The sequence below is a fragment of the Ischnura elegans genome, chromosome 2, assembly GCF_921293095.1.
Source record: "Ischnura elegans chromosome 2, ioIscEleg1.1, whole genome shotgun sequence".
Taxonomy (NCBI): domain Eukaryota; kingdom Metazoa; phylum Arthropoda; class Insecta; order Odonata; family Coenagrionidae; genus Ischnura; species Ischnura elegans.
In genome coordinates this window covers 33,881,931-33,909,457 of record NC_060247.1, presented here as the reverse complement: position 1 = coordinate 33,909,457, position 27,527 = coordinate 33,881,931, and the positions used below count along the sequence as shown (strand labels likewise).

The following is a 27,527-nucleotide window of genomic DNA, read 5'->3' as shown; positions in this document are numbered from 1 at the left end:
TGCCTATGCAGCAGGGAACACAAGATTTTGGGGAGTAATTTTGATTTCCTTTAAAGAATTCGAACAGGAATTTAGCTGATTAATGGAATATTTTAATTTTATGAAAACAATTTGGGCTTATAGTTGATTCAACTAACATCTCTTTCAAATATTCTATGGGGACACACCACCCCGCAAAAAATGATTGCATGCCTTCTCGGCATTTACACTGCTACGATGGATTTCTGTCTGATGCATACATTTTTATCTACCATACGCCATTTCAGCGGCACGCCCATCTAATACTCGGCGTCATCCAACTTCTTATTTTCCACAGGTAGCTCGCTTTGCCCCCACTCCAGCTGTCAAGTGCTAGTGGACAATCTGAGGCGTTTTGCAAAATACACACCCTTATCCAACGATTTTCTTCAATTATTTTCAGTGGAAGTTCTCACGAGATAAGAAGATGAATTCAAATTGCTATTAAGGAGAAACCAAATATCCCTTCCTCTGTGACTGTAACAAAAGAGATTTATTTATAGCATAACTCAAAAATTGTAACTTGATATATGTTTTCGGAAAAAAATACTGCATCAACTTCCAAGAAGCTCTGCTGTTCATATCGAGTCTCGCCAGAATGCTAAGTCTCTGTCGTATTTTGACATTCATTTCCTCGCGTAAAACACTCGAATAAAGTCAGAAATGCGTCGCGTTTGGTCTTGTTCTTTTATAAATTACGCGCACATACTGATATTTCAATCCAACAAAGGTGTAATATCAATTGCCGAAAGTCATTGTTAGGCACCTTTTGGGCTAATAGGTGATTCATGCAGCAGTTGACCTCCAGAAACTGGAAACTTAGAAGCAGGTAGGCTGAAAAAGGTCAGTGGGTGAGAAAAGGGGGGGGGGGGGGCGCGGAACACATTTCTTATGTTCTCCTGTAACTTGATATTTTTTTCGAAGCTAAGGCCTTCGTAATATGATCCGTGCGCGAGCTGGGAACTTTTTTTTATTTCGGAGAAGAGGAAAGCCTCAGAGGGGGGCTAGTGCTGAATGGAGGGGGATAGCAGATCTTGGGAAATGTGCTAATGTAACTATCCCACGGTACTCATGCAGCAGTTGACCTCCAGAAATGGGGAACTTCGAAGCAGGTAGGCAGAAAAAGGTCAGTGGGGGAGAAAGAGGGAAGTGTGAAACACGATTCTATTATTCTACTGTAGCTTGATATTTTATTTTGAAGTTTTTCATTTATGGTCTTCATAATACGAACTTCGCACAAGCTGGGACCTTTTCACCTTTTATTTGATTTCGGAGAGGAGGAAAGTGTCGGAGGCCGAGGGCTGATGGATGGAGGGGGTAGCGGATTTTGGGAATTGTGCTACGTAGTTACTATCCCAAGGCACTGAGGTTCTCCTGGTGGGGGAAACAGGGGATTTTCGAATTTTTTCACCCAATCATTTTTGGTTCCCCACGTCAAACTCTTTTCAACGATCTAATCCGTGAATTTGATGTAGTTCGTCAACTTGCATATAACGGCACTGCATGCACTAAACAACTAGAGTTCTTTACAATTTTCCGAGTCAACTACCAACGACAGTGTGCGACAGTGTATGGTGCGAAATTCAAAGTATTCCAAGTATTCGAGAGCGTACCTTTAGGATAATTATTCGAGACCTCGAATATCGAATACTTTCTAGTATTCGAGTATTTGCGGATACTATTTGCACATCTCTACTTGTTTTGTGACATGCCGTAGCAACAATATTCCCGTAAGTGGCCCACTGCTGTGCAAACGTGAATGATCTGTTGCATATTTGCTTGGTTTCCAAGACTTCAAAGGCAGCACAGGGTGGCTGCACCAGTTAAGAGATCAGCATGGCATAAGCCACAAAATTATTTGTTGGCAATTAAAAGATGCCCCGGAAGAAATTGTGTCTTTGTGGAAGGAAAAACGCTTTAAAGAAGCTCTTCATAGATATGAGACGGAAAACGTCTACAATGGAGATAAAACTGCATTATTTAAAAAACTGCTTCCCAAAAAAAAACTCTGGCATTTAAGTGGGAGTGCTGCTCAGGCGGAAAGCACTCCAAAGAGTTGATTACTGTGCTGTAACGTTACAATTCAACTGGAACTGACTTACTCAAGCCCCTTGTGATAGGGAAGTTTAAAAATTTTAGGTGTTTCAAAAATAATATTATTTGCCGTGTGATTATGCGAATAGAAAGCCAGGGTCACAGGAGACATTTTTAGAGAATGGGCCCTCCAATTGAACCACTGCATGAAAATGGAAAAACAGAAGATTCTTTTAGTGATTGACAATTGTTTTTTGCACAACAGCATTCCATGGCATCAAAATAACGTGGAAGTACTGTTTTTTCCGCCGAATTGTAATTCATTTTACAGCCTTTAGACCAATGAATCATACACACGGTGAAGGCGCACTACTGTGCTTATCTGGTCAGGCAAATGCTGAGCAACATAGCGGCTTCCATTCAGGCTAGTGTCAACATTTTAGATGCAATAGTAATGTTCTCTGTGGCGTGGAGGTCGTTGGATAAAACACCAGTTATTGTTTTTGTAAAGCTGGATTTTTTTCGGGACCTTCATCCAGTGTTGATGAAACAAACACCAGTGACCTGGAGGAGCAGTGGCCTGTCATATGCAGGGAGTTAGATGTGCCATCTGAAATCACAGCTGAGGATTTCGCTCGTGTTGATTCGGAAATCCTGGTTTCGAAAGAACTTTCCGAAGAAGACATCTTGTTGGGAATTGCCAAGGAGGAGGAAGACGATTACGAAGAGGATAAGATATTTTTTGCATTTTTCAATGTAAAGAAATGTCATTTTAACAAACATATTTCGGCGGTCTAAAGGATTTCGTTATACAGAAATTTCACTCTAGTCAAATAAAACTTTTATCAATTTTGTTGCCTCAAAATTTCTATTACATACATTTGTAACCAATACAAAAAATTTGGTAATAAATGAAATAACTTGTAAAAAAAAGCACAGTAATATTTCACTTCTAAAAAAAGTTAAGGAAAGTGCATTCTGACACTGCAATTATGCCATGACGTCACTGAATATGAATTATCAATAGAAGAAGGTATCATTAATTCTTACCATACATGAGAATATGGATCATAGGAGAAGAGAGCACCAGAAAGAAGAGGAGTAGAAGAGCTATCTGAGACATAACCACCATGCACATAAATGCGCTGGCGTAGTGCATCCCAGGCTGCAGTGTGACCATATCCTCCCTTAACAGGATAACCCCGGGTGGATACAATATTCCACTCTCTGGTGCCTAAAAACATGAAGAATAGATAAGGATTCATCACATGGTAAGGCACATAAGTAATCTAACACAAAATTCTCAAGTCTTAGGAATTGAACTCTACAACCATGGTAACTTTTTAAGTGCCATGGGCAAGAGATCGATTATATGGCTACACCAGTAAATAGCGTGTTCAACAAGTTTTATAAGCACGATAAAGACATGGTTAAATAAGATTGAAAACTATTATTAAAATTAAGAGGCACAAAACATTGAGGATTACTGCCTGGCACAAATATTTATCATTTGAAGGATTAATTTTTGAGTTTTTCATGCAATTCAATTTTTAAGTCAACTTGGAACCCTAAGTCAGCTCTTTTATGTTCTTTTTCCAGGAACTTATCAATTTTCGAGGTATAATGTCAATAATTCAATGCAAGTGTAACAAGGGTAAAAGAATAATTTTCTTTTTCTAAAAGAAAGAAATAAAAAAGATCAACAAATGGAATAATACTGCATGCTTGGAATCATTTCAAACTAGTAACAGAATCAAGTCTTTAATTTGTCTAACTAAGAGTAATTTCTTCTATAGACTCGTCTTTAACTTTGAGAAACACCATTGGAGGCATTACTAAGGGGAGATGGAAGTTGGCACCTTCCCCTTCTGAGGACCTATTTTGATGATATACTCCAGTCTCAAGCATTAGATTACTTCAATCTGGTAATTAAAGGTACTGCAATACAATCAAGTAACAGAATCAGCCAAAAAGTGTACCAAGTGAGAAGAAAATACCAACATGAACTGACTGAACAGAATATCAAATGAATTTATACTCAGGTTAACAATTCAAATAAATAAGAAATAAAGAAAACTTAGTGATTCCACATAAATATTAAATGTAATGCATTATTTGCATTTGTACCAGATGATGACTTGCCACTTCGAAACCTAGGACATACATTAGATATTCATGAGGAAATGCAAAGTTTTCTTCACTTTTCATTACATTCAGTAGATTCCTTATAAAGTCATGCCTGGAACAACTAACAACTGAAATATCTAAAGCCTTTAACTATTGAACCTTTTTCAAAATCTGAGCTTTATATCTGGGGAGGACAACATTACAAGAAATACAACAACATGGCTGTGTTGAGTATTAATCTGACAAGGGCAAACAATCCTTAGAATGCATATAGAGTTAGACAAATAGTGATAGTAAAAAATATTATTAGGAACACAAAGCTTATTGAATGCCAAATGCCTCAATACACTACGCCACCAGAACAATTTACAAAACACTGATATTACAGTTTATGACTAAAGTAATGAAGTATACTCACCAAAGTGATATTCTTGTACTGTGTTCAGATAGCCATATATAGGAGAGTGTCCAAAGATTACCACCATCATATCTGACCTTCTACTCAGATGACCAGGTACTAGAGTAGCTGTATGACCAGCTGACCTCAGCGGCCCACAAGGAAGAAGTGCAACTATGACAGTGCCAGTGTGGTTGACTCCTTGCTCACTACTGACACCTCCTCGGCCACAAGGTTCCAGACGAACAGTAATATTCTCCCATGTTTGTGAATTGATATCATAAGCCCACAGCTCTCCAGAAACTAACCCATTTTCTTCAACACCACCATACATAAATATTTTATCCTAAATTAAAAAAAAAACAAGAAAAATAACTCGTAATTCACATTTACAGAAATAAAAGACTTTCACCTACTCAGCAATTCCTAGGAAATGGTAATGGTAGGGCTAACCCCAGACTACTGTTGGCATCGAAATGATGTGCCGCTGTACTTTGCAAATTCATATTTGGACTTCAGTGCATGCCATAAAAATAATTAACGTCATTTTAAAGGAAATTTTATTTTCAATTCTGATTTACTTTTTGTTTTATGAAAAATTCAACAATGTAGACATGCGAGTGCAATACCTGACTCCGCACACCGTAAAATTAGCTGTTTTGTCAACTTCATGACCTTAATAACTCAACCTAGGGAAAACTGCCATTCCTACAACATGCATCTTCCCCAATAAGTTGCAAGTATTAATTTAGATAAATAAAATGGCTTTTGCTTACTTTAGAATGTATATTTTGTTGTAAAACAACGAAAATGTTTAAACATTATCTAATCCTACAGTTTACCCTAAAAGAAAAAATAATTTAAATAGAAACACTTCTTAATTTATTTGAAAATTTTCTATGAACCATAATACGTAAAAATATTGATATTTGTGAATATTAATAACTTCTATTAATGTCATGTTGGCAAATGGGGCCATGCCGGGCCAGTACTGGTTACCGGGGAAGCAAAGTTTTGCGTGCAAGACGTGGCAACGCAGCATCCGTTCGCTCCGGCATATTTTTTTATACCTACAAATACATAATCTGTAATACATAAAAATCATGCATTTTCGGATCATAGAAAATTTTCAAATTATCAATTTTATTTTTTCTTTTAGAAAAACTGTAGGACTAGATAATGTTTAAACATTTTCGTTGTTTTACAACAAAATATGCATTTTAAAAATAAGCAAGAGCCATTTTATTAATTTAAATTAATGTTTGCAACTTAGTGTGGAAGATGAGTGTTTTAGGTGTAGAAGTTTTCCCTAGGTTGAGTTATAAAGTTCATGAAGTTGACAAAACAGCTAATTTTACGTCACCCGCTAATTGCGTGGAGTCAGGTATTGCACTAGCGTGTACACATTTTTAAATTTTTCATTAAACAAAAAACAAATCAGAATTGAAAATAAAAGTACATATAGTAGTAAAGTAATAAAGTCCAGATATAAATTTTCGAAGTACAGCGGCACATCATTTTGACGCTGACAGTAAGTCATAGGTATCTGAATTTCACACGTTCTGGATAGAGGGCCCAGCTCCCTTTCAGGGCAAACTCGAATTTCAAGGATTCTGAGTTGGTATGTCCAAAGACTTTACCCAAGATTAGATTACCCCAATCAATACCCAAGAACAAATTATTTGGTTTTAGAAATCTTGGATAAGACAAATGGCAATGATCCATTTTAGTCTCATTTGAAAAAGGTCAGATTGGCACCCATGCGATGCCACTCCACATGACATCACGGGGACCTAGACTATAGGAATAGATAGGAGTTTCACATTGCCTGAGATTACCAATGCATGCATGAGGCACAGAGCTCAGGGAAACATCTCTTAATAATCACCAGTTCAAATTGCCTAAGGTCGGAAAGTTTCCATCGTTAGTTAGGGTATTAATAATCCTTATTTAAGCCAAGTGCTACCTATGCTACCGCCATGCTCGGCAGCAAGTAGCCTCCATCTTAGCAGCGTTCACAGCCACGCACCCAGGTGGCCTCACACAGCAGCGGCCAGACGTCACACAGGCATTTCCCAGCATTCATACTTAGCCGTCGCCAAATTTTCACTTTTCATTAAATCGCAAAAATTAGATATCATCATTTAAAAATTAAAAAGCATGAAATATGTACTCCAGAAATAATAATCTTTTGATTTAAGCAATAAAAAAATAGGAAACCACCCTAGTATCTACCAAATTTCCATACACATAATATGAGATGCAAAATACTAAAAAAACAGACAGGTAGCCTTTAGGACTACATTTTCTATATCCATCTAGCGAACCACATCATGAAAATCAAGAAAAGATCATGCAGCATGTACTCCATCATCCAGAACCACAAACACAGCAGACCCTCGTTATTACGAAGTTCACGGGACCGTAAAACCGGAGGTTCGTATGACCGTTTCTTTTAGGAATGATCGAAAAAAAAAAACGCTATTAAATTTTGCTGAAATATATATATAAACAGGAAAATTCTTTTCAGTTTATCAACAGAAGAATGCAGCATGACGCAATCGAGGGTTGACATCTTCCCGAATACAGTAAGATCGATATATGAACTAGATGCGTTCCAAGACCTTGTTCCCAAGTTAATAAACCTATAGTCCGGCCGACGAGAGTTGTCCGATGACAGGCAGAATGGTTGGGGTAGGGGGCAAGGCTGCCAGGTAAGAAAGGGAAACGCCTACAAAGGGTTCCGTGAAGAAAGGAGTCGGAAGGGATGATGAGCGTGAAGGATCTAGAGGAAGAATCACTTTGAAGGAATTCTTCTCGGGTTTTCCACCGGTTGAGGCTTTCCATGGCCGACGTTTCAAAGAATCCTGAAGAATCACTTGTTTCGGTGATTCAAAGAAAGGGCTTGTTTTGGTGGATCAGGCTTATTTCAGTGCTCCATATGCATGTGAAAACGTTGCATGACTAGGCGAGGGTGTGAGGTGCATCTGGGGGACAGCGATTGGCTGTAAACCGTGCTGGTGCAGGGTTATCCGCCCCACCTATTGTGCCGTCATTGGACAACTCTCGCTGGCTGGTCTGTATGCAAGGAATTGATGACTACAGTTATCCTGCTGAATGCACCACTGAATTACACGAGTGCACTAACTCACGATTGAGACGAACTGATCTAGCTGGGCATGCGACGCATCTGAAAAAATAGCTCCCCATGGTAATGAAGAACGGGTGAAACGCTGAACAGTTCCTAAATTCACATTGGATTCGATGATACTTAGGTCAGATTGTGCCCACAGTGAGAGTTCCTCTACACCACACCGCGTAGCATCAGCCAAATTGAAATTCGAATTTTGAAAATTTTGAAATGCTCGCACCTCTGAAAATTCATAAATCGAATGTGTGTAGGAAGAGGACTTACTGTGCATCCAATTTACGAGTGGTAATGAGTGGGTCACCATCACTCCTCAGGAATGAAGCTTGTTATTTGTTGTTGCTTGTAAACTGAATAAAGAACCATAATTGTTGCTCTTGGGCACAGTACACAAGAAGATCTTAAACGTGGCGCAATTATTAAAAACTTAGCGTAGTGAATATCCACCTAAATGTCGTTGCTAATGCGTGGAACTTCATAATGAAGTTCATTTTGTAACTGCCGGGACCCGGACTAAGGTTTGTAATTTCGTGAAAACGAAAATTTCGTAATAACATTTCTTTTAATATTGCTTGGATAGGCCTTTCGTCGGTACTAACTATTTGCTTCGTAATAACGAGAACTTCGTAATAACGTTGTTCGTATTAACAAGAGTCTACTGCATATACCATACCGAGAAAGTATAAGAAAAAGAAGGTAGTTCCAATTTCTATAAGAAAAAGAAGGCAGTTCCAATTGTTCCCAATGTTGCGAAGTCACCAACAGGCTTCATATCCATGTAGAGCAGTGTTGCATGCACCACCTACAGGCTTACCAATGCATTTAGCTCTGAATTGATGATGCTACTTACCCCAAATAAAACAGCTGAGTGTCCATATCTAGGCCGAGGAATGTTGGTTCCAGACATTTGAGGAGTTTCCCAAACATTTCCTAGAAGATAAAGCATGATTATAACCTATGATTATGATGCATGATTTTACACTTTCCCTGCAAACAGAATAAATTAACTTTCCTCGGGTTTCAAGGCGGGTTAGATATTTTGAGAGCACCAATGTTTTGGCTTCTGACTCGTAACCCATTCTCAAGGCTACAACTGTACTACCATAACCTTCAGAATGGGTGACGAGTCGGGACCCAAAACGTTAGCACTCTAACAATATCTTAACCGCATGATTATGAACTTTAAAATGACATATTCAAGCAAACACAACACTACATTAATGAAATATTTTTCCTAAGTTAAAATAGTTAGAGTGGTATTGGCTGAAGTCAAGTTATGTACTTGGGCTACCTATTACTCACGCAAAAGAGTCACCAAAATAAAATTTAAACAATGGAATGCATAATTAGGAATGAAATAATAGTGCAATTTTGCACCTCAGCACAATGCAAATGTCAAAAATGATATTTACAGTAGTCAACGTGACTAAATATTCACAATCTAAGAGGTAAATCCTAAATATATATGTTTACTATCTGACCCGGCAAATGTTGTTTTGCCATAGAAATTATTTATAGAGAATATTTTCATAGTCAAATAAAAGATAGCAAACTCATAGTAGGTGTATGGGTATGAGGTATATATATATTCAATTACATATAACTACAAAACACCAAACATACATATTTTGAATTCATTGTACTTTTACTACCTTAACCAATAAATTATAATTATATCTCTCTCACAAATCGTGGCAATAAGAAAAGAAACATTATTAGTCTCTTAGTGCAATGGAGTGTATGATATTTTAAGTAAATCCATCTTTAGCCAATAGAAAGAAACTGGATGGTCCACCCACGCGAAAATATGCCACGTATAACTTTCCTTATGAAAAACACAGTGTGTCCAAATCTAAACGGTGAATGATGGTCATTCGCAAGTTCACTCGAATGAAAAGTCACCGTGTAAAGCGGCCTTAAGCCACAAACAAATGTCGTTTGGCCTTGAGACCTATTGATTGTCATTGCGAATGCCAATCTAATTGGAAATTGAACCCATTTACATTCAATTGGAACATTTGTTGGAATAATACAGATTTGTGATAGCATTACATCTTCTCCTTGGAACTTGTCATTCAAAATGCTGGCTTCGACAACATATTTCATCAATTTTACAATGACATCAATGACTAATCGCATGCCATTACTCAGCCGTGGTGGGTTCAAATTACAAAGCAATATAACTGGAGATTCAACCTTGTTGTAAATGGTGTGGTGGCATGCCTGGCAAATAAAATAAGTTAAAAAACTTTGCTGAATAATTTATAGCTTCGTTGGATTGAGAAGCAGTCATCAAATCTCAGCAGCCATCATGTATAAATGTTTCTGGTAACTTTTCACATAACTCATGTTCACTGAAAGTATTTAATTTGGTATTTTTCGTATATTCTGAGATAAGAAAAAAATGTAAAGGTCAAGGCATTGGCACGGGCCATCCACGGCCGTCTTTAAACAGGCCGGAGTGACCGATGTGGCAACGTCGCGCGCCCGTCATCTAGGAGGCCTGCGGGATTGCTCTCACCTGCGACCAAGTCTATTGTTTCGGCGTAGAATATCGGCAAAAGAAATCGCTTTGCGGCTAGGAAATCCACTAAAAAACTGCTGTTTTACTTACCACGGGATAATCGTGCATCCATTGCTGATTGTGAAGCAGGAGCAGACAGGAATGATACAAATTAGTCATGTATAAAACATGATTTTATTGAAATATATAGTCACCGAATTGAAAGCAGTCACATAATTGTAGAGTATTTTCTCTTATTGGAAGTCGGTCTAGCGACATCCAATCTGTTATTCCTCACTTTAGTATAGTTATTTAGAAATACATTTGTCAGAGTTTTAATAAATCTTGCAAAAAAATAACTGTTCGGTACATTGCACTGAAAACAGCTGTCGTCATAAGTTCCTCTTAAATTATCGTCAAGGAGGATAATTTTAAGAAATGTAGCCTCATACTTGGGTTCTGCTAGAGTCATCATAATGGCCAATACATGAAGACCAACACTTATTACAGACATACAAAGAGGAATAAGTCCGTTTTACACGGTACACGGAATTGCGCAATCTGACGTAGGTGCGAAGGCGCAATCAAAATTGCGTCGTATAAAGCGGTGAATTGCTAGAACAGATGCGAGATGGCAAAATTGTAGCCCAATACCAGGAAATCCTGGGTAAGAAACTAGAAGAAGGAGCAGAGAACCTGAGTGTAAATGACTTGGAAGAGAGAAAATGGCTTAATATAAAGAAGGCTATGGAAGAGGCTGCAAAGGAGACCATAGGAGAAAGAAAGAGAACAAGGAATGAAGAATCGTTTGATAATGAGTGCAGAAAAGCTATAGAAAGGAAGAATATAGATCGAAGGAACACCATCCAGAAAGAGACAAGACAAAATGTCGAAAGATATAAAGAAAGCAGAAGACAAGCAAATAAAATACTGCGAATAAAGAAAAAACAGTACTTAAAAGGGCATGTGGAAAAGATTGAGGAACTGAACACACAAAATGAAAGTAGAAAGTTGTACCAGGCAATCAAACGGATGACAAATAAATTTCAACCAAGAACAAAAGCATGTAAGAATAAGAATGGGAGGTTGGTTGGAACAGAGGAAGAAGTAATGGGAGCATGGGCCGAGTACTTTAAAGAATTGCTGAATGTCAATGAGATAGATGAGGAGGATGGAGAAATGTTGGACATGAGGGTGGACACCAATATTAGTAGGCCATCAATTGAGGAGGTGGAGGAGTCGTTAAAACAGCAGCGGAATGGGAGAGCTCCAGGGGAAGATCAAATTGTACCGGAGTTAATCAAGTATGGAGGAAAAAATTTAACAAAGAACCTACATATACTGATATGTCAAATATGGGAGAAAGAAGAGATGCCTGAGAAATGGAAGATTGGTTTAATTAGCCCTATATTCAAGAAGGGAGATAAATTGCAATGCAGCAACTATAGGGGAATCACATTACTAAATGTCACTATAAGATACTTTCTTGTATACTGCAGAGGAGACTTAACACGTATGCTGAAGTAATCCTTGGTGAATACCAATGTGGATTCAGGCCGGGAAGAGGAACAACCGACCAAATCTTTGTAATGAGACAATGCATGGAGAAATGTTATGAGTACAACATTGACCTACATATGCTTTTCATTGATTTCCAGCAAGCTTTTGATAGTGTCAATAGAAGAAAAATGTTGAAGGCATTGGAGGGATTCGGAATACCAAAAAAACTAATTAAGTTGGTAAATATGGCTATGGAAGGATCTCAAGCTATATCGGCCTATATCGGGGGCAAGACTAGTGAAGCCTTTAAGATAACAACTGGAGTAAGACAAGGAGATTCCCTATCAGCAGTACTATTTAATCTGTGTCTACATGAAGCCATGAAAGAACTGGGGTTAGAGGGGACAATTGTGCATAAATCTACTCAGGCATGTGCCTATGCCGACGACATAGTTCTAATGGCACGGAATATGGATTCTCTGAAAGAAAAATTCAAAATCTTAGAACAGAAGAGTAAGAATATAGGGCTCAGTATTAATGAGAGAAAAACGAAATACATGAAGAAAGATTTCGTGCTTTCCTGGCGAATGGACTTGGTAAAGAGTTCTCGGGATCGCCACCGGGTCAGGAACTCCATATCTGCCAACGTTTCGATGTCCGACTCGGTCATCGTCCTCAGGTCCACACAGCCCTGAGGACGATGACCGAGTCGGACATCGAAACGTTGGCAGATATGGAGTTCCTGACCCGGTGGCGATCCCGAGAACTCTTTACGAAATACATGAAAATGTCGAACACGGTAGACAGAAGATGGACTCAAAACGTTACATTGTGGCAGTACAACTTTGAAAATGTAAAATATTTCAGCTACATCGGTACTAATTTAAACTGTAAGAACTCAATGACCGAAGAGATCAACAAGAGGATAATGGCTGGAAATAGGGCTTACTTTGCTAATATTAAGCTCCTGAAGTCAACTCTTCTATCTAAGGAGATGAAATTCAAGATCTATAAGACACTTATCAGACCCGTCGTGACATATGGAGCAGAAACGTGGAGCATTTCCGCTGGAAACGAGCAAGCTCTGCGGATATTTGAACGGAAGATTTTGCGAAAGATATATGGTCCCGGGAACTTGGAGGATAAGAACAAACAAAGAAATAGAAAATATTATCCGTGGCGAAGACATAGTGAGATTTGTGAAGACCCAACGGCTAGCTTGGCTAGATCATGTAAAAAGAATGAGTGAAGAAAGGATGCCTAAGAAGGTGCTACATGGAAATATGGATGGAAAGAGAAAAAGAGGAAGACCGAGGAAAAAATGGATGCAGGATGTGGAAGAAGATATAAAGGCTATGAGGATTGTCAGATGGTGGGAGAAAGTGCAGAACAGGAGAGAATGGACAGGCGTCTTGACGGAGGCCAAGGCCCATACCGGGCTGTGGTGCCGAGGAAGTAGTAAGTAGAGACGGCAAAATAGCCCCTGTTCTAACGAAAATAGAACATGGGCTATTTTGCCGTCTCGCGTCCACGCATTCTCGCATGTGTGATAGCAATTCACCGCTTTACACGACGCAATTTTGATTGCGCCTTCGCACCTACGTCAGATTGCGCAATTCCGTGTGCCGTGTAAAGTCTTTGAAATGGGCATCTTCACTACCCTCATTTGAAATACATGAACATGCACATATATCAATGGTTAAGTGCTGCAATGCCTTCCTGACAGCATACCCACAAACGTAATTGAGACCCGAATATTCCTCGGCAGTGATTAATATTGGTTTGCTCATAATTTCCAGGAGGTCGAACTGATTGAGTATGAGCTCATCATCTTCCAACGCTTCAACTTCAAATAAATAACTTACCTTCGACTACAGCTAATACGATAGGTTAAAAAATGAATCTTCTAACGTCATCTCCTGCAAAAATAGGGTTTAGAGGAAGAAAATTAACTTCAAACGAGTCATGTCGAGTATCTTATTCACCACGAGTCCACTGTTGTAGAATGATAAACAAATAATAAACAGGCCTCCTCCGCGTTGTTGCCAAATATCATCCCTCCGGCCTGTTTAAAGACGGCCGTGGGCCATCACTACATAGATGATTAGCGACTTTATGGTCACCATCTTAACTTCTAAAGCTATTAATACTTATGAAGAATAATTTAGGAAATGAAAATACTCAAAACAGCATATGTATAGTGCGTTTGGCTCGAAATCATAAGATGATATGCTCCCGTGCTGATTTTTAGGAGCCGACGCTTTCCGCATTTCATTTGTTCTTGCAACGCAGAGCTGTGAAGGGCAAAATTTGTTGGTGGGGCAGGAGCTCTTGTGTCGTCGACGCAATGCAGAACTGTGAAGGAGTCGATTATTAACAGTGTATAAATAAATACTCAACTCCTTTGCGAGAGGTTATTGAATTTGAGTTATAGAAACTGCTAGGAATAGGTGACTATGCGAGAAATATCTTCAACCACAAATTCATGCCATATTCCAGTGAACGTTTCAATTTTCCCACCTGACAGATTTACTGACTAATGTTTGAAAACTGGACAAAAATGACATTATCATCTAAACATATTCCCAAAATTATCCAAAAACGTCCATCGCATACCAAATATATTGATTCAGACTGGTTGCACTGTTTTTACAGATTTCTTCGGCGATCCAAAAATATAAGAATGGGAAAAAAAATCACTGAAACTGGGGGAATTAATATTTTATCGGATTGAAAATCCCCTGTTTCTTTCTTTACATGTGTTGATACTCAACCAGAATGTGCCTGATAATGACTCTTTACCTACTTACCATCGTTAAATACCACGGAAACAAAAGAAAAACTGTAAATACGAACGATTATGTGACTTCGGTGGGTGTATTCAACACCTTCGGATACAACGAGTGCTCAGTTTTGCGAATAATTTCCGAGGGATTATGAGCACTCGTAAAACCAGGCTTCTATAGTACCTGGTTTCTGGTTTCCGCAAACAACGCACCCATGGCTGCGAGGTCACGGATTTAAAAAAGTGGTTTGCACAAATTCTTTGAAAACACTGCGTGACGTTGGAAACTACTGACAGGCACCATGCTGAACAGTTGCGTATCGCTCAAGTTACCCTGGATGCAATTGCTGCGGGACGTGGATCTGTAATCCCTAAGCCCGATCCTGCACCGCAATATTTGGAAAAGAGGAGCACGGAATCCCATGAAGGCAACGGGTGTGCAATCACCCATCGTGCAATAGCAGTTATATGAAACCAGGACTTAAGGCAAATTATCTACGCAGGCAAGTGCCTGGCTATGATTCATGCTATCTCTACTTCCACTTCCCCCGCTGCTTTCACTTCTCCTACTCCATTCCTCTCCAGTTTGGCCTTGACTGGTAAATATGCCAGAGTTCGACGAAGTCTCAGGTTCCTTTGGGCTGAATTCAACAGCATGCGAGGCCATGGCAATGATTGCGCATATGCAATATGAAACATACAATCGTAGATCGTAAGAAACATTTCTCCAAATTTACCAATAATTAACCATAGAAGAATCTTCTAAAATTAATCAAGAGTTTTTTTTTCCACCACTGATTGTCGTCTACGATGCTAGAGTAGACGTTCAAGTAACCTTGAAACATTCCTTGTCTGCAAGTAGATAAAATAATTCCACTTTAAGAAGGGAATTTTAATGGAAATTAATAAGCCCGGAGTAGCATTGTTTTTAAAAAATGCAAACATCTTGGTGCTTTTGCATCCAATTTTATTTTTATAAAGATTGCAGAAAACTTCGAAGGACCGTGAACTTATGCATGAATAATCCGCAACCAGGATAAACAGCAGCTGGATAATCAGGAGTCTGCTGTATTATATTTTGTGGCTCTTACTGTATGTGCAACTTGAACTTTTGTGGAATGCCAACTTTTCATCTGCATTACCTTCTGCTTCTTGGGCATGCTGATATAGCAGTCGTGTCTCTATGGAGGATGTGTAGTATACTGATCCATACAGCACGTTGCAATTTCTTAATGCTTTCACAACATTCCATCTGCGGTCTCGTCAACTGTTAGCCCTGTTCCTTCAAAAACTTGAACCTGCTTTCAATCTTTTGTTTAGGTTGTAAGGTTTATTTACTTTATTAAGTTGTAAGGTCCTTTATCGTGAATACTGTGAGACTGATTACCAACAAAAGCGAATCTTACTGAAATAACTCTTCCTCCTCGGTCTCCCTCAATGGTGAGATAAAGGTTATTTTATCTTCTGATGAAAACTCTTTGTCTTGACTTAAATTTGAGGAAACAATACTGCAGGATAATGAATTCTGTTCATGGCTCACCAAAGTTCTCTCTCCACATTCAGAATCGGCCGCACAACTCTCTCCCAAAACACGATCTAGCCCAATATCACACTCCATATAGCTAAATTTGTCATTCGGTAGGTTTTTGAGGTCTGACAGATCGTTCTCCAATCAATTTGCGATAGAATCATCTTTTAGAGCCATTCTTCACAAAAAAATGAAAAATAAATAATTGAAGAAAAATCACATAACCACCTAGCATTGGTCTCTCAGACCCGAGGTGGTAGTTTTTTACTAACCCATGACACACATGCGCACGTCCAACCCCGGCGAGCGGTTGCGTGATGCTGAGGGGCGAGAGGAAAATGTACAGGCACCAACAAGACAATACAATACTGGGGCACCGAAATATTTACAATTATTTAATTGTCAGAGTCTGTGAGACCCACGCCATGTGCTTAAGGATTAAGGATAAAATAGTTGGTATGCTACATTCATTCAAATCTATTGAATGTGTAACAAACGAAGACGAAGTCACCAACTATCCATCTGAATTTTTTAAGTACTACGATGTGCCTGGCTAACCACGGCACAATTTACAGCGAAAGGTTGGCTCGGTGTTCATGATGCTTCGAACCTAAACCAACCAAAACCATGTAACGGAACATGTTTGGTAATTAAAAAAGGCTATTAATGAATGTCATTCACTCAACTATTCTCAAACAAAAATTCAAAGGTGAGGCAGTTCTCATTCCAAGGATTCCATGATCAAAACCTATATGTGCTTTTGAGCTTATTGGAATCCAATTTCCAATTCGTGTTGCATTCGTGATGACGATTAATCAGTCAGTCAGGTCAGTCTTTCATTTTATGTGATGTTTGTACTCATGTGCTCATGACAACCCATGATTTCCTCATGGTGAATTATACGTGGTATGTTCACGAGTTGGTAAACCATCAGCTCTATTTCTTTCTTCGCTTCAGGGGCGCACATAGGAATTAAGGCTAGGGGGGAGGGGGGGTTTCGGCGCAACTAATACTGGCGGGTCTGGAGGGTATAGAAAACCCGCCAAGGTAAAAGAGAGGAGCGGGGGCCCTCCCCCAGAAATTTTTTGAGATAAATGGTTCAAAATGGTGAGTTTTACAGATGTGTGAATAGTTAGATATGTTTTGTTTGAGAGTCATCCGTTCCCCTAATAATAATTACAAAATTTTTCATATTAAAATATTTTTATAAAAAAATTCTCTGAGCTCTAGGAGGAGGGGGTTTATCCTCCAAACCCCTCTCGCAACATCACTACTTTGCTTCGCTATATTTATTTCGCTTCATCCGCTTTATAATGTGTCTGGTAACAAAACAAAAACTGTTGTACAGTGAGTCCTCGTTTAATGTCACTTACCGTTCCTGAAAAATGTGACGATAAACGAAATGATGTTAATCGAAACATAATATCCCATAAGAAACAATGTAAAAAGTGATTATCGGCTCCTAGACCTCACAATTCCTACGCGAAAAAATTTTAGCGTATCATATCTGGGGCATTTTATTACGATGGGAATGCCAAGCTATGGCATAAATACGAGTTCCTGTCTTCATCGACGACAAGAGCAGCACTGACGTAAATCCTTCTCCATTTTTGTATCTTCCCGCATTTGCTTTTCGGCTTCGCTATGGTGGTCGCCCGGGCGAGCGTCGCCTGGGCATCATCATCGCTGAAACAACGTCGCAGTTACAGGAACCAAAATTACTGTGAACACGGCAAAAAAAGTGACGACAAAAACTCCGAGTTCAACACGGAAAAATTCCTTGAAATCACTTTTTAGGTTCCTGAAAACCATTATGTCAAGTAAAACCTTGCGCACCTACCTAAGAATTCATTTTGCAGAAAATTTGCTAAAACCATAATCGCAATTAACAATAAGCACACCGTTTTGCTTTCCGTTTAGACTGACTATATTACCGCCCACAAAACGAACAACCTTCAACGCCCGCCGCTTCGCGTTTTTTTTCTCGTGCGAAATTTAAAAGACGTGACGTTATCGCGAAGCGAAGGTGCGATAAACCAATGACGGTCTCAAAATTTTCGTGACGTTATCGCGAAATGACGTTAAACGGGGTGACGTAGAATGAGGACTCACTGTACATCAGAAGGTGCTTGACTCACGAGATTAAAATTGAATGTGTAGGGCACAAGGTGGTGTTTTTAGGCATGAAGCACGTTTATGCGGTGCATTTTTTCCACATTATACTATAACTGGAGAGCATTAAGTCATTTCATACGAATGCTGATTCCTAGGGGCTATTCTTACACGATTTTGAGCATCAGTCAAGCGTCAGTCCAGTGTTGTGCTAACTGGCCCCGTGAACGGGCCAAGTTTACACAACAGACTTAGACCTAAAAACATTTTTTTACCATTAATGACACAAATAGCCAACAACTGAATGCATATACTTTTGACTTTATTAACTGCTTTTTAAAACCACAGTGTCTTACATTGCTCAAGTCAAAACGTCAAAATTAGAAAATTCATTGAAAAAAATCCTCGTGAACGTGCTCCGATCCACCCCATGTAGATTAATTAAAGAGAATGTGTTTCTGACAAGCAATTTTGACACTTATTTACCTAGTTTTATTGAATTAGTTTCCTTATTTTATTATAATAAGTCAAATATGATTAAAAACCGGTCCGCCGCTCTTGATTAATAAATGGTGCAACTTAACTGTTCATTGATTGTTAGGCAGTATGAAGTTTGCCCACTCAGCTAGCAATAATACTAATACAGTAACCTCTTTATAACTAATACACCTCTTTACATCGTAATGGAGGGGACCAAAATTTGGGCAATTTGATGTATGGAGGTTCACTATAGAGAGGTTTTAGTGATAAGCACCATTTTTTCCTATCCTTTGGAAATGAAAGGCACTAAGTACTGCCTTTTAAACCATTATATTTATGCATTTAAATAAACATGCATGCATTAGTGAACATATATTTATTATATAATGACAGCAGAAAGCGAGCACTATCGCGTGATTTTTACCATGATTAGAGAGAAAACGATGTGACCTCTCTTAATTCAATAGTCTCTTAAAATGATTAGGATGGTTGGCTATCTTTTTTCTTATTTACTGTTAGGTACGCTTTCATATGGAACAAAATGGCAGTAAATAATGGTTAACATAAAAATTAGAGCATATTAAAGGTGTGAAAGAAAAAATAGCAAGGGTGAAAAATTTATTCCTGAAAATGTCATTCAATGCATGTAATTATGGCTGCATTAATGGTCTCTTGTTGTCTCGGTACAATTTGCAGAAACTAAATATATTTTTGTAATTTAGGCGAGGTCGGTTTAGTGATTTTCATTTTGCAATGTTGTTACCAGAGATTCCCAGCTCCCTTGCCAGTTTCAGGTACTTTTTTTGCAAATATCTTTCTTATTTTATCATGAACTTATACTTCCCCAATTATCTTTAGATTCGACACAAAATTTTGCTTCTCATAGGTGCCATCTCAACAATGCCTTGAAACAAACAACTTTGCTAGCTTGAAAAAACTATATTTCTCCATAAAGGCCCATGTTAAATTATCCTAGTTTACCATCAAATATCTCAAAAATGGCACTTGGGAATTCCATTTTCTTTGGACCATTGAAAGTGCGTCTCCCAAGAATGTGTGCTCAAAGTTTCATCAAACTCTTGTTACTTTTACTGAGTTACTCTACCTTAAACTGAAAATTATAATAAAGCTTATTTACAAATGAAAGACAAAATCATCCAATGGAAATTTTTTCAAGTTGGATACTTACCATAAAAATCATACATATAAACCATTTTAGCTCGCCCATAGGATTCTCCCCCAACAATGTAAAGGGAGTCTTTCCATACAACAGCTCCATGGGAGGCAGATCCTTCGGGTTGAAATCCTATTCGTGGCACTGACTCCCAATAGCCAAGAGACGCTTCCTGGCTGCAGTCTGGTCCTAGAAGCAGAACACACAGTTTAGCAACATACAAGCAAGCAAAATGAAATATTGAAATAAAGATTATGGTGCTTATAATAAACATAATTCCTGTATATTAGTCTTTATTGGAATTATTACTTTATCATTTGTGTATTCAATTCTTGGTAAAAAAAAGATGTTCCATGAATGGTGAATTCGCACACCACTGTGACGACGATATGAGGATCTGATTTCATCTAAGTGTAGATGGTAATGAAGATAAATTAAAATAAAGACACAGTAACACCTTTTATCCTGAGTAAAAAATGCACAATTATTCATGTCAATAAATAATTTTCCAAATATTTACCCACATGCACAACATTCTCTTCAAATTTTATTCAATAAGCAATACAATCTATTATTGAAGGGATAAATTACTTTTACTGAAATATGTTCTTACAATGATATTTTTAAGAAGCAATAATTTCCTTTCACAGGTGTAATACTTAATCATCAATGCTATTAACAAAAGGCACATATATAAAAGAAGATTCACAGGGAAAAGACCTCCCAGAAACTGAAAACACTAAACTCAGAAAGAATGGATAAAGGACGAGTCTACAGGAGTTAAATCCAGACAGGAAGTCATAAACCCTAGGCTCCAAAGTGGAAAATGTAATGCCCCGAAACCAGGACATAGTAAAAGGTAAACCTATGAGCCTCACCTCAGAAATTCAGCAAAAGCACTTCCAAAAAATGTTGCACAAAAATTAAATATTAACAGGCCAAATACTAGCACTTGATTATCTTTCATAAAAATCTTTGTATGTAATCATTTACAAACCTATCAACAACCAGTCCAAAACTACCTCCAAGATTACCCTACAATTTTGGTAATCTTTTCAGTTATGGAATTAATGATGGACATGGTTACTTAGGGAAGGGTGCTGACTCAATGGTAGTGCTTAGCAACTGACCAAAAGCTCTCCTCCTGTAAATTCTGGATGAAGCCTTACAATACCATCACCAAAAAAAGCTCAAAGTGACTCACTCTCCTACCCTGAACACCCGTTAGTAATTCTGAGGTGAGCTCTACCAAAATTCATTATTTCTATACACTAATAGTCTTCAGTATCAGAAATGCCCAACAAAACGAAGCCTAAAAAGATCTTAAAATGAACTGCAGAATAAACTCTCAGACACAATGGACTGAGAAAAAATAGGAAATTATTAACATTTTGCCAGTCACTCTTTTGAAAATGAGGTCAAAATGATGGACCAGGCCCAACATCCCATTTACAAAAAAATATTCCCCTTTTCCCCCAAAAAAACTAAATTTCAACATTGTAGTTTTAATGGAGCCAATTATATGTAACACATCGCCTATAAAATTTAGTTTCGCCTACAAAAATCTCCAATTACTTGTCCTTAAATTTTCCTCACAATTTGAACACTAATAAAGCTTCATCAAATTCATAAATGCACACATATGCTAACACTAAGTTTGCTCAGATTTGCATGAATAACACTGGGAAAAACCTTTGCCATGGACAGACTTACTTCAATTATGCACATGAAACTTACAGTTAATAAATATTACCAGCAGAGGAACATGAATGACCCCCATTGAACATTGTAGTTTTAATGGAGCCAATTATATGTAACACATCGCCTATAAAATTTAGTTTCGCCTACAAAAATTTCCAATTACTTGTCCTTAAATTTTCCTCACAATTTGAACACTAATAAAGCTTCATCAAATTCATAAATGCACACATATGCTAACACTAAGTTTGCTCAGATTTGCATGAATAACACTGGGAAAAACCTTTGCCATGGACAGACTTACTTCAATTATGCACATGAAACTTACAGTTAATAAATATTACCAGCAGAGGAACATGAATGACCCCCTGAGTACACTAAAAAAATTATGAGACACAATTTTCTTGTTTCCTTTAATTCATTTTCCAGCATTTATAGGCTTTTGCAGGATTGAAAGACTACCTATACACTTGGGCAAGAAACTCCTCATGCCACAGCCACTAAAGGTAACTGGTAAAATTGTTCCGACTAATTACTGCTGCATATAAAATTAACTCAAATGCTAAAATGCCCATAAAAAATAAGAGAATAGAATGATATAATAAGTCAAAAGTTAAGGACCGATCAATTTTGTACAGTTATGAACATATTCCCATTAAAAATAATTATTAAGAGGGCATTATGAATGTCTCCAATCTTCCGGTGCTACCGCATCAGAAGAATGGAGACATTGGAACCTCAACACCACGGAAACCTACATAGTTACGGGCCATTATGAATTCCAAAAAAACAAAATTATACCCACAAAAACTCTCCCGCTGAATTCCTTCATTTATAAGTAATGATCAAACATGCAACACAGTTTATAATGTAACCAAAGGAAAAAGGATTTTAATATATGACATATAGGTACAATAGAATTGACTGCCAGGCTAACTAGAGACTACTAAGGACACACTTCACTCTTGCATAGCAGATAAAACAGAACCATAGTTTACATGGTAGTGGTAAAAACAAAACTTGCCTTTAAAACCAGTGGTGCAGCTACAATGATGACCTTCTCTATCACATTCTCCTCTCGGGTAGCTACAATTTCTTGGACATATGGGAATATCACATGCTTCTCCTGTATAAGTAGCATCACAAGTACACACACCATCTATACACACTCCATGGCCAGAGCAGTTGGAACTTGACAAAGCACTTGGACAAGAGTCAAACCTGGGTAAATGAATCACAAAATAACATTTAAAATAAACTTTTAACAGTAATAGACCCGAAGTAAAGAATTCCATTTCCTTCATTTCTAAATGGCTTCATCGATTGTAAATGACTAGATATCCCACATAACGAGGTACGCTAGGAACCAAAATAGAAGTAAAAAAAATAACGGGGGTTTTAGAATAAGGCAACCGTACAGATACCACTTAACCTAATAATAATTTCCAAGGAGTAGGAATAAAACTTTCATTCCAGATATGAGCTACAAATAATTCCACAGAATTCTTTTCAGCTGTCAGTTTCAAAAGCCAAACATGAAGGATAAAAACGCAATAAATGTAACAGGAGTTGCGAATATTGACGGTATTTACCTGTAAGAAATATTGAACCCAGTCATGTTATAGGCGACATCACTGTAAAAATGAAGTAAAGCTGAGCCGGAGTGCGCAACCACTTCTGGAATCCGTCGAATACTGTAGCCTTGCTTGTACATGAGACCACTTTAAAGCGAAAATTTCTCAGTTTTAGTACTCAGTGCCTCCAAATGAAATACGATAGACTGTACATTACAAATGAAAACAACATTACCTGAACACGGCTAGCAAAGGTGATTGTACACTATCACCGTCGTATATGTACAAATGATCCCAGCCACATTCAGTGGCAAATTCTTCTAAGTGTAACCGAATGGATGTGTTAGGCATTCCAGAGTCAATTAGCCAGGTGCATTTAACATCTATAGAATAATTTCCTTTCCCATCTGAGATGTGTCCGGAGGGCTCTGATAATCTAAAAGAAAGTTTAACATCATAGTATTCAGTAGTCTAGCCCTACAATACATATTGAGAAATTGGTGCTCCAAGGGATTGACCCACTACTACAACAACCATTATCAGGGGCTAATTGAACAATTCCATGAATAAAACGCATGCCTCACTTTGAATATAATATAAAATATAATATATATTAAAATATAAAGTGCCATACCTGACTTTTCCTCCACAAAACTGACAAGACGAGCCCTGCCAGCCATCAAAACAAACGCAAGTTCCATTCACACAAGCACCATTAACGCACTGCACCTCACTACACTTACCACTGTTCACTACACTTACATAGCATGAAAATGCTACGAATAAATAAAGTACCCCTTGACGGAAATAACATTTTCGGCGATATTTCGACTTAAACAGAAATAAAAACATCTGCAGGTCTGCTGCCATCTTGCTTTGACCATTTCCGCGATAGTATATGACGTCAGATTCCCATCATGCATTTACCCCCTTTTCGGCAGGAACGCTTTTTGATTCTTTTTTGACGCGATGAAAAATCTTTGTTTTTATGAGAACTTGTTCTTTGTTGTGTTTCGATTCGTTTACCCATGGCATTAACCCATTAATCTCTTTCTTATTTGTCAATAGTGGCCACCTAATGGGCTAAATATGCAGCTTATCGTGGGTTGGCCTGAGATGCCGGTGGAGGGTACAAAATCCCGTTCATTCCGTTAACTGCACCGAAATTGTTCATTCGTCGTTTGGCATGAAATTTCGTTTCACTATCAGTTAAATCACATCTTTGGGGACCTTGAAAAAATTATTACCCCAGCCCAGAATGTACATTTCATGCATTGCTGATTATTATTATTGTATTTTCTTTCTATTGTATTTCTCGTTCTGGGAATGAAATCGGCTGGGTATGTATATCCTTCCCTTTTGTCTTCATCCAATCGGCCACTCCCCCTTGCTTAACTCAATAATATTACTTAACTGACCGTGGGGCCAAACGAACGTCTTCCCAGAAATTGCTTCGTTCTGGTCAATTATCTATGAGAAAACGAAAATAAAATCGGTCTATTTTCGAGATATTTAGGCTAGTAATAAAAATATTGTGGTTTTTTAATGTATTCATAACTTTTGGTTGATGTGTCTGTTAAATTTTAGCCGACGATACTGAAGTAACTATTCTTACAGTAGTTGGGTGACCTTAACGCATGTTCTTGGTATTAATAATTAAAGAAAATTGTTCAACGGTTGCAAGTCCTAAGCTTAATTAGAGTTACATAATAGCATGAATTCCCAGAAAAAGCAAAATTGGGTGTCCTAGCGTCTAAAACTTAATGAAGGTCACTTCATTCATTTTCAGTCTTCCATCCCCACGGAGAAGTGGTTGCATTGTTGGACTTAGCTGAAAGTAATTTGTAATTCACACTCTTTTAAAACCTGCTTTGTACTTCCTGGGTATCACTTACTGACAAAGCACTTGACAGCTTAGAGTAAATAATATTAACAAAGCGTGGAGATAATCCCCTCTTAAAGACTAGGAAAGTGTCGTGACTTGCTAAGGACTACTTAGCCTCGGATACCACTCATAGGGCATATGGTCTCTGAAAGCGGAACAATTGAAATACTAGTTTGGAGTTTAATGAATTGGTTTTTGTTATTATAGTTATTAGTTGCCTTACTCTACTCAGAGATGTATCATGAGGGAAGACATGTGGCTGACAAGAACTGGGAACAAGGAAGACTGCAAACATTGACTTACTTTTCTACAAGAGGGGACAAGGGGTAGTAGCGAGTACAGGTTTTGGAGCCCATGATAGTTAACTAGAACTAGTGGTAGTTTGGGAGGCCCAAGGATTCCTTTGAGACTGCTGTAGGTTTGGAGGCTAAAGGAGTCTCTTAAGGAGGCAGGAGTATTGGGGACTGTGTCTGTTCCCCAGAGGTGGTAGGAGGCTTGAGGGGCATAAGTGCTCCAGTCGAGATATGATTCTGTAGTGTATCAATTTTGTCTTCTGTCAATCAAAAATTGTGGCAGAGGAGGCTGACATACTGACACACACATCATCTTTGTCGTTCTGGACAAGGGGAGCGTAGGAGGGCAGCACAAACAACATATGTACTGTGCTGCATGACATATGGTGCTAAAAAAATTTTAATTCTCATATTTTAAAAAAATTCTGAGATCCCAGAAGTTTTTGTCTTTTCTCGGTTTGTGGGAATCTTGTCTCATGGAAATCAGGTAGTCAATGTGGCTATAGTCTTGCCTGTCTGGGTATCTAGCGAAGTCCTGTCTGGAGGACTTGCCTGTATTCATCTTTTTTCAAAAACATGCTTTGAAATTTTTATCACTTTCCGCATGATGCTTTAGTGGCACTTGGGCTGGAGAATTTCCTCATTTGCATGAAGCCTAATTACTACTTGTAATGTGTTTCACAGCTACTGTAGCCCAATATGTTGCCTTTTTTTCTTGACCCATTTATATTCTGGATAGATTTCATCGCTATTATCATGAAGATACATATTCCTACTAACAGGTCCATGTAATAAAATTTTAATAATTCGTAAAATGATGGTGGTAATAACTATATCATATTGTCTCAAAAATTACTCAAAAAGCCCAGTAAGCAGGGGCCAAGGGACATTTACAACCTGGAATGAGGAAAATATTAAAACTGCTTATCCATGCATCAAGGACCTAGTTGTTATGAACACCAATAAGCATTTGATGGGTGATTGTGAATGAACACAAAGTGTTCAGCTAGTGATACATATAAGTAGTTGTCTCCAGGCTAAAGCTTAAGTGTGCTTGTTAGGGTTATATGTCTTTTTGTAAACCATTTGATTTCTTGTGCCACAAAAGGGCGAACTTTTCCCCGAAAATAATGTTAGAAGTCTTAGTTTTGTTCTTTTTTTTTTAAAATTCACATCAAACTAGAAATTTCTTATTAGAATTTCATTCATATTCCAGGTACATACATCCATGTTCTTTCTAGTCTTGTCAAATGTTCTTCAAATATCTCATCCATGGGATTAATGTGGAAAAGCCTTTAAAATTGGGTATTAACAGATCAACTATTAAAGAAGCCGTTACAATAAAAGAAGAAATGAATAAAATGCTACAAATAGAAAAAATTTTAGTTTTAAAAAACTTATGGAAACTGGAATGGAAAAAATTGAAAATTTTATTGAAAAGTGTAAAGATGATTGTTGCAGACACTACAAATGTGAATACTGGAAGAAGGAATGGAGTTGTTATTCAGTGTTTGCTGAAAAAAAAACTAGAAAATCCACAATTCATTGCCTGTCAGCACCATGTTCTTGATCGAGTTCTTTGCTTAGTAATGGATAATGAAATTGGAGGAAATGAGACATCTCCCAACATTGAATATCCATTTATTCCGAAGCTTCTAAATGATTATGAACAGCTAAAAATGAACTTCAGCAATGGCAAAGAAGAGATTACTGAATCAGCAGGATGAGGTGATGATATGAAATTTCCATTTCATTACACTCAGGTTTTCCGTTTTTTTTTTAAGAAACTGGAAGATTTCCTGAAGTACAGTTTCAGAAGATACCCAAATTTTAGTAATTCCAGGTGGAATTCCCCAGCAATACTAGCTCTTTTGTCACTAATTCTTTTACCAGAAAAAACCTTTCGCTACTGAAAACTTGTAGATTTATCTCCTACAGTTGGGCAGATCCAGGGCCTCCGAAATCAGGGAGGGAAATTTATGATAAACAGGGTACTAAGTAGAGGGATGTAAACTACTATTAACACTTTTTATAATCGAAAAAAACTTTATTTATCAAAGAAGTCTTTTGTAAATTCATTATTTTTCAATATTTATTCTTTTATGAAGGAAAGATTGTGTCTTATATTTCTGTGATAGGGGGTGATGTGGACCCTTCAGACGTCCCCCCTCCCTACGACACTGGACAGATGTGTGTTAACTACGTAAGTGTTATAAAATTGCATCATTATAATTTAATCCGTAATAATTTAAATAAAAAACTGGAACAAAA

General features: G+C 37.8%; 1 protein-coding gene and 1 long non-coding RNA gene across 5 annotated transcripts in view; one reads left to right on the top strand and one right to left on the bottom strand.

The window, feature by feature from the left end:
• The window catches only part of LOC124153580 (attractin-like protein 1), a 99,960-nt gene extending 75,973 nt beyond the window's left edge, over nt 1–23,987 (bottom strand). For all 4 annotated transcript variants that reach the window (XM_046526842.1, XM_046526844.1, XM_046526843.1 and 1 more), the window contains exons 1-8: nt 23,713–23,987; nt 23,314–23,514; nt 23,097–23,225; nt 22,529–22,725; nt 19,822–19,995; nt 8,575–8,654; nt 4,598–4,922; nt 3,103–3,286 (exon numbers count right to left, since the gene is read on the bottom strand). In XM_046526842.1, coding sequence (XP_046382798.1) covers nt 3,103–3,286; nt 4,598–4,922; nt 8,575–8,654; nt 19,822–19,995; nt 22,529–22,725; nt 23,097–23,225; nt 23,314–23,514; nt 23,713–23,948 — 1,526 coding nt within the window. In that variant the 5' untranslated portion in view covers nt 23,949–23,987. The remainder of the gene's footprint in view (nt 1–3,102; nt 3,287–4,597; nt 4,923–8,574; nt 8,655–19,821; nt 19,996–22,528; nt 22,726–23,096; nt 23,226–23,313; nt 23,515–23,712) is intronic.
• On the top strand, nt 20,456–27,527 carry LOC124153583. The gene is made up of 2 exons (XR_006863700.1): nt 20,456–20,665; nt 26,473–27,527. It is a non-coding gene; the product is annotated as an uncharacterized LOC124153583 (long non-coding RNA).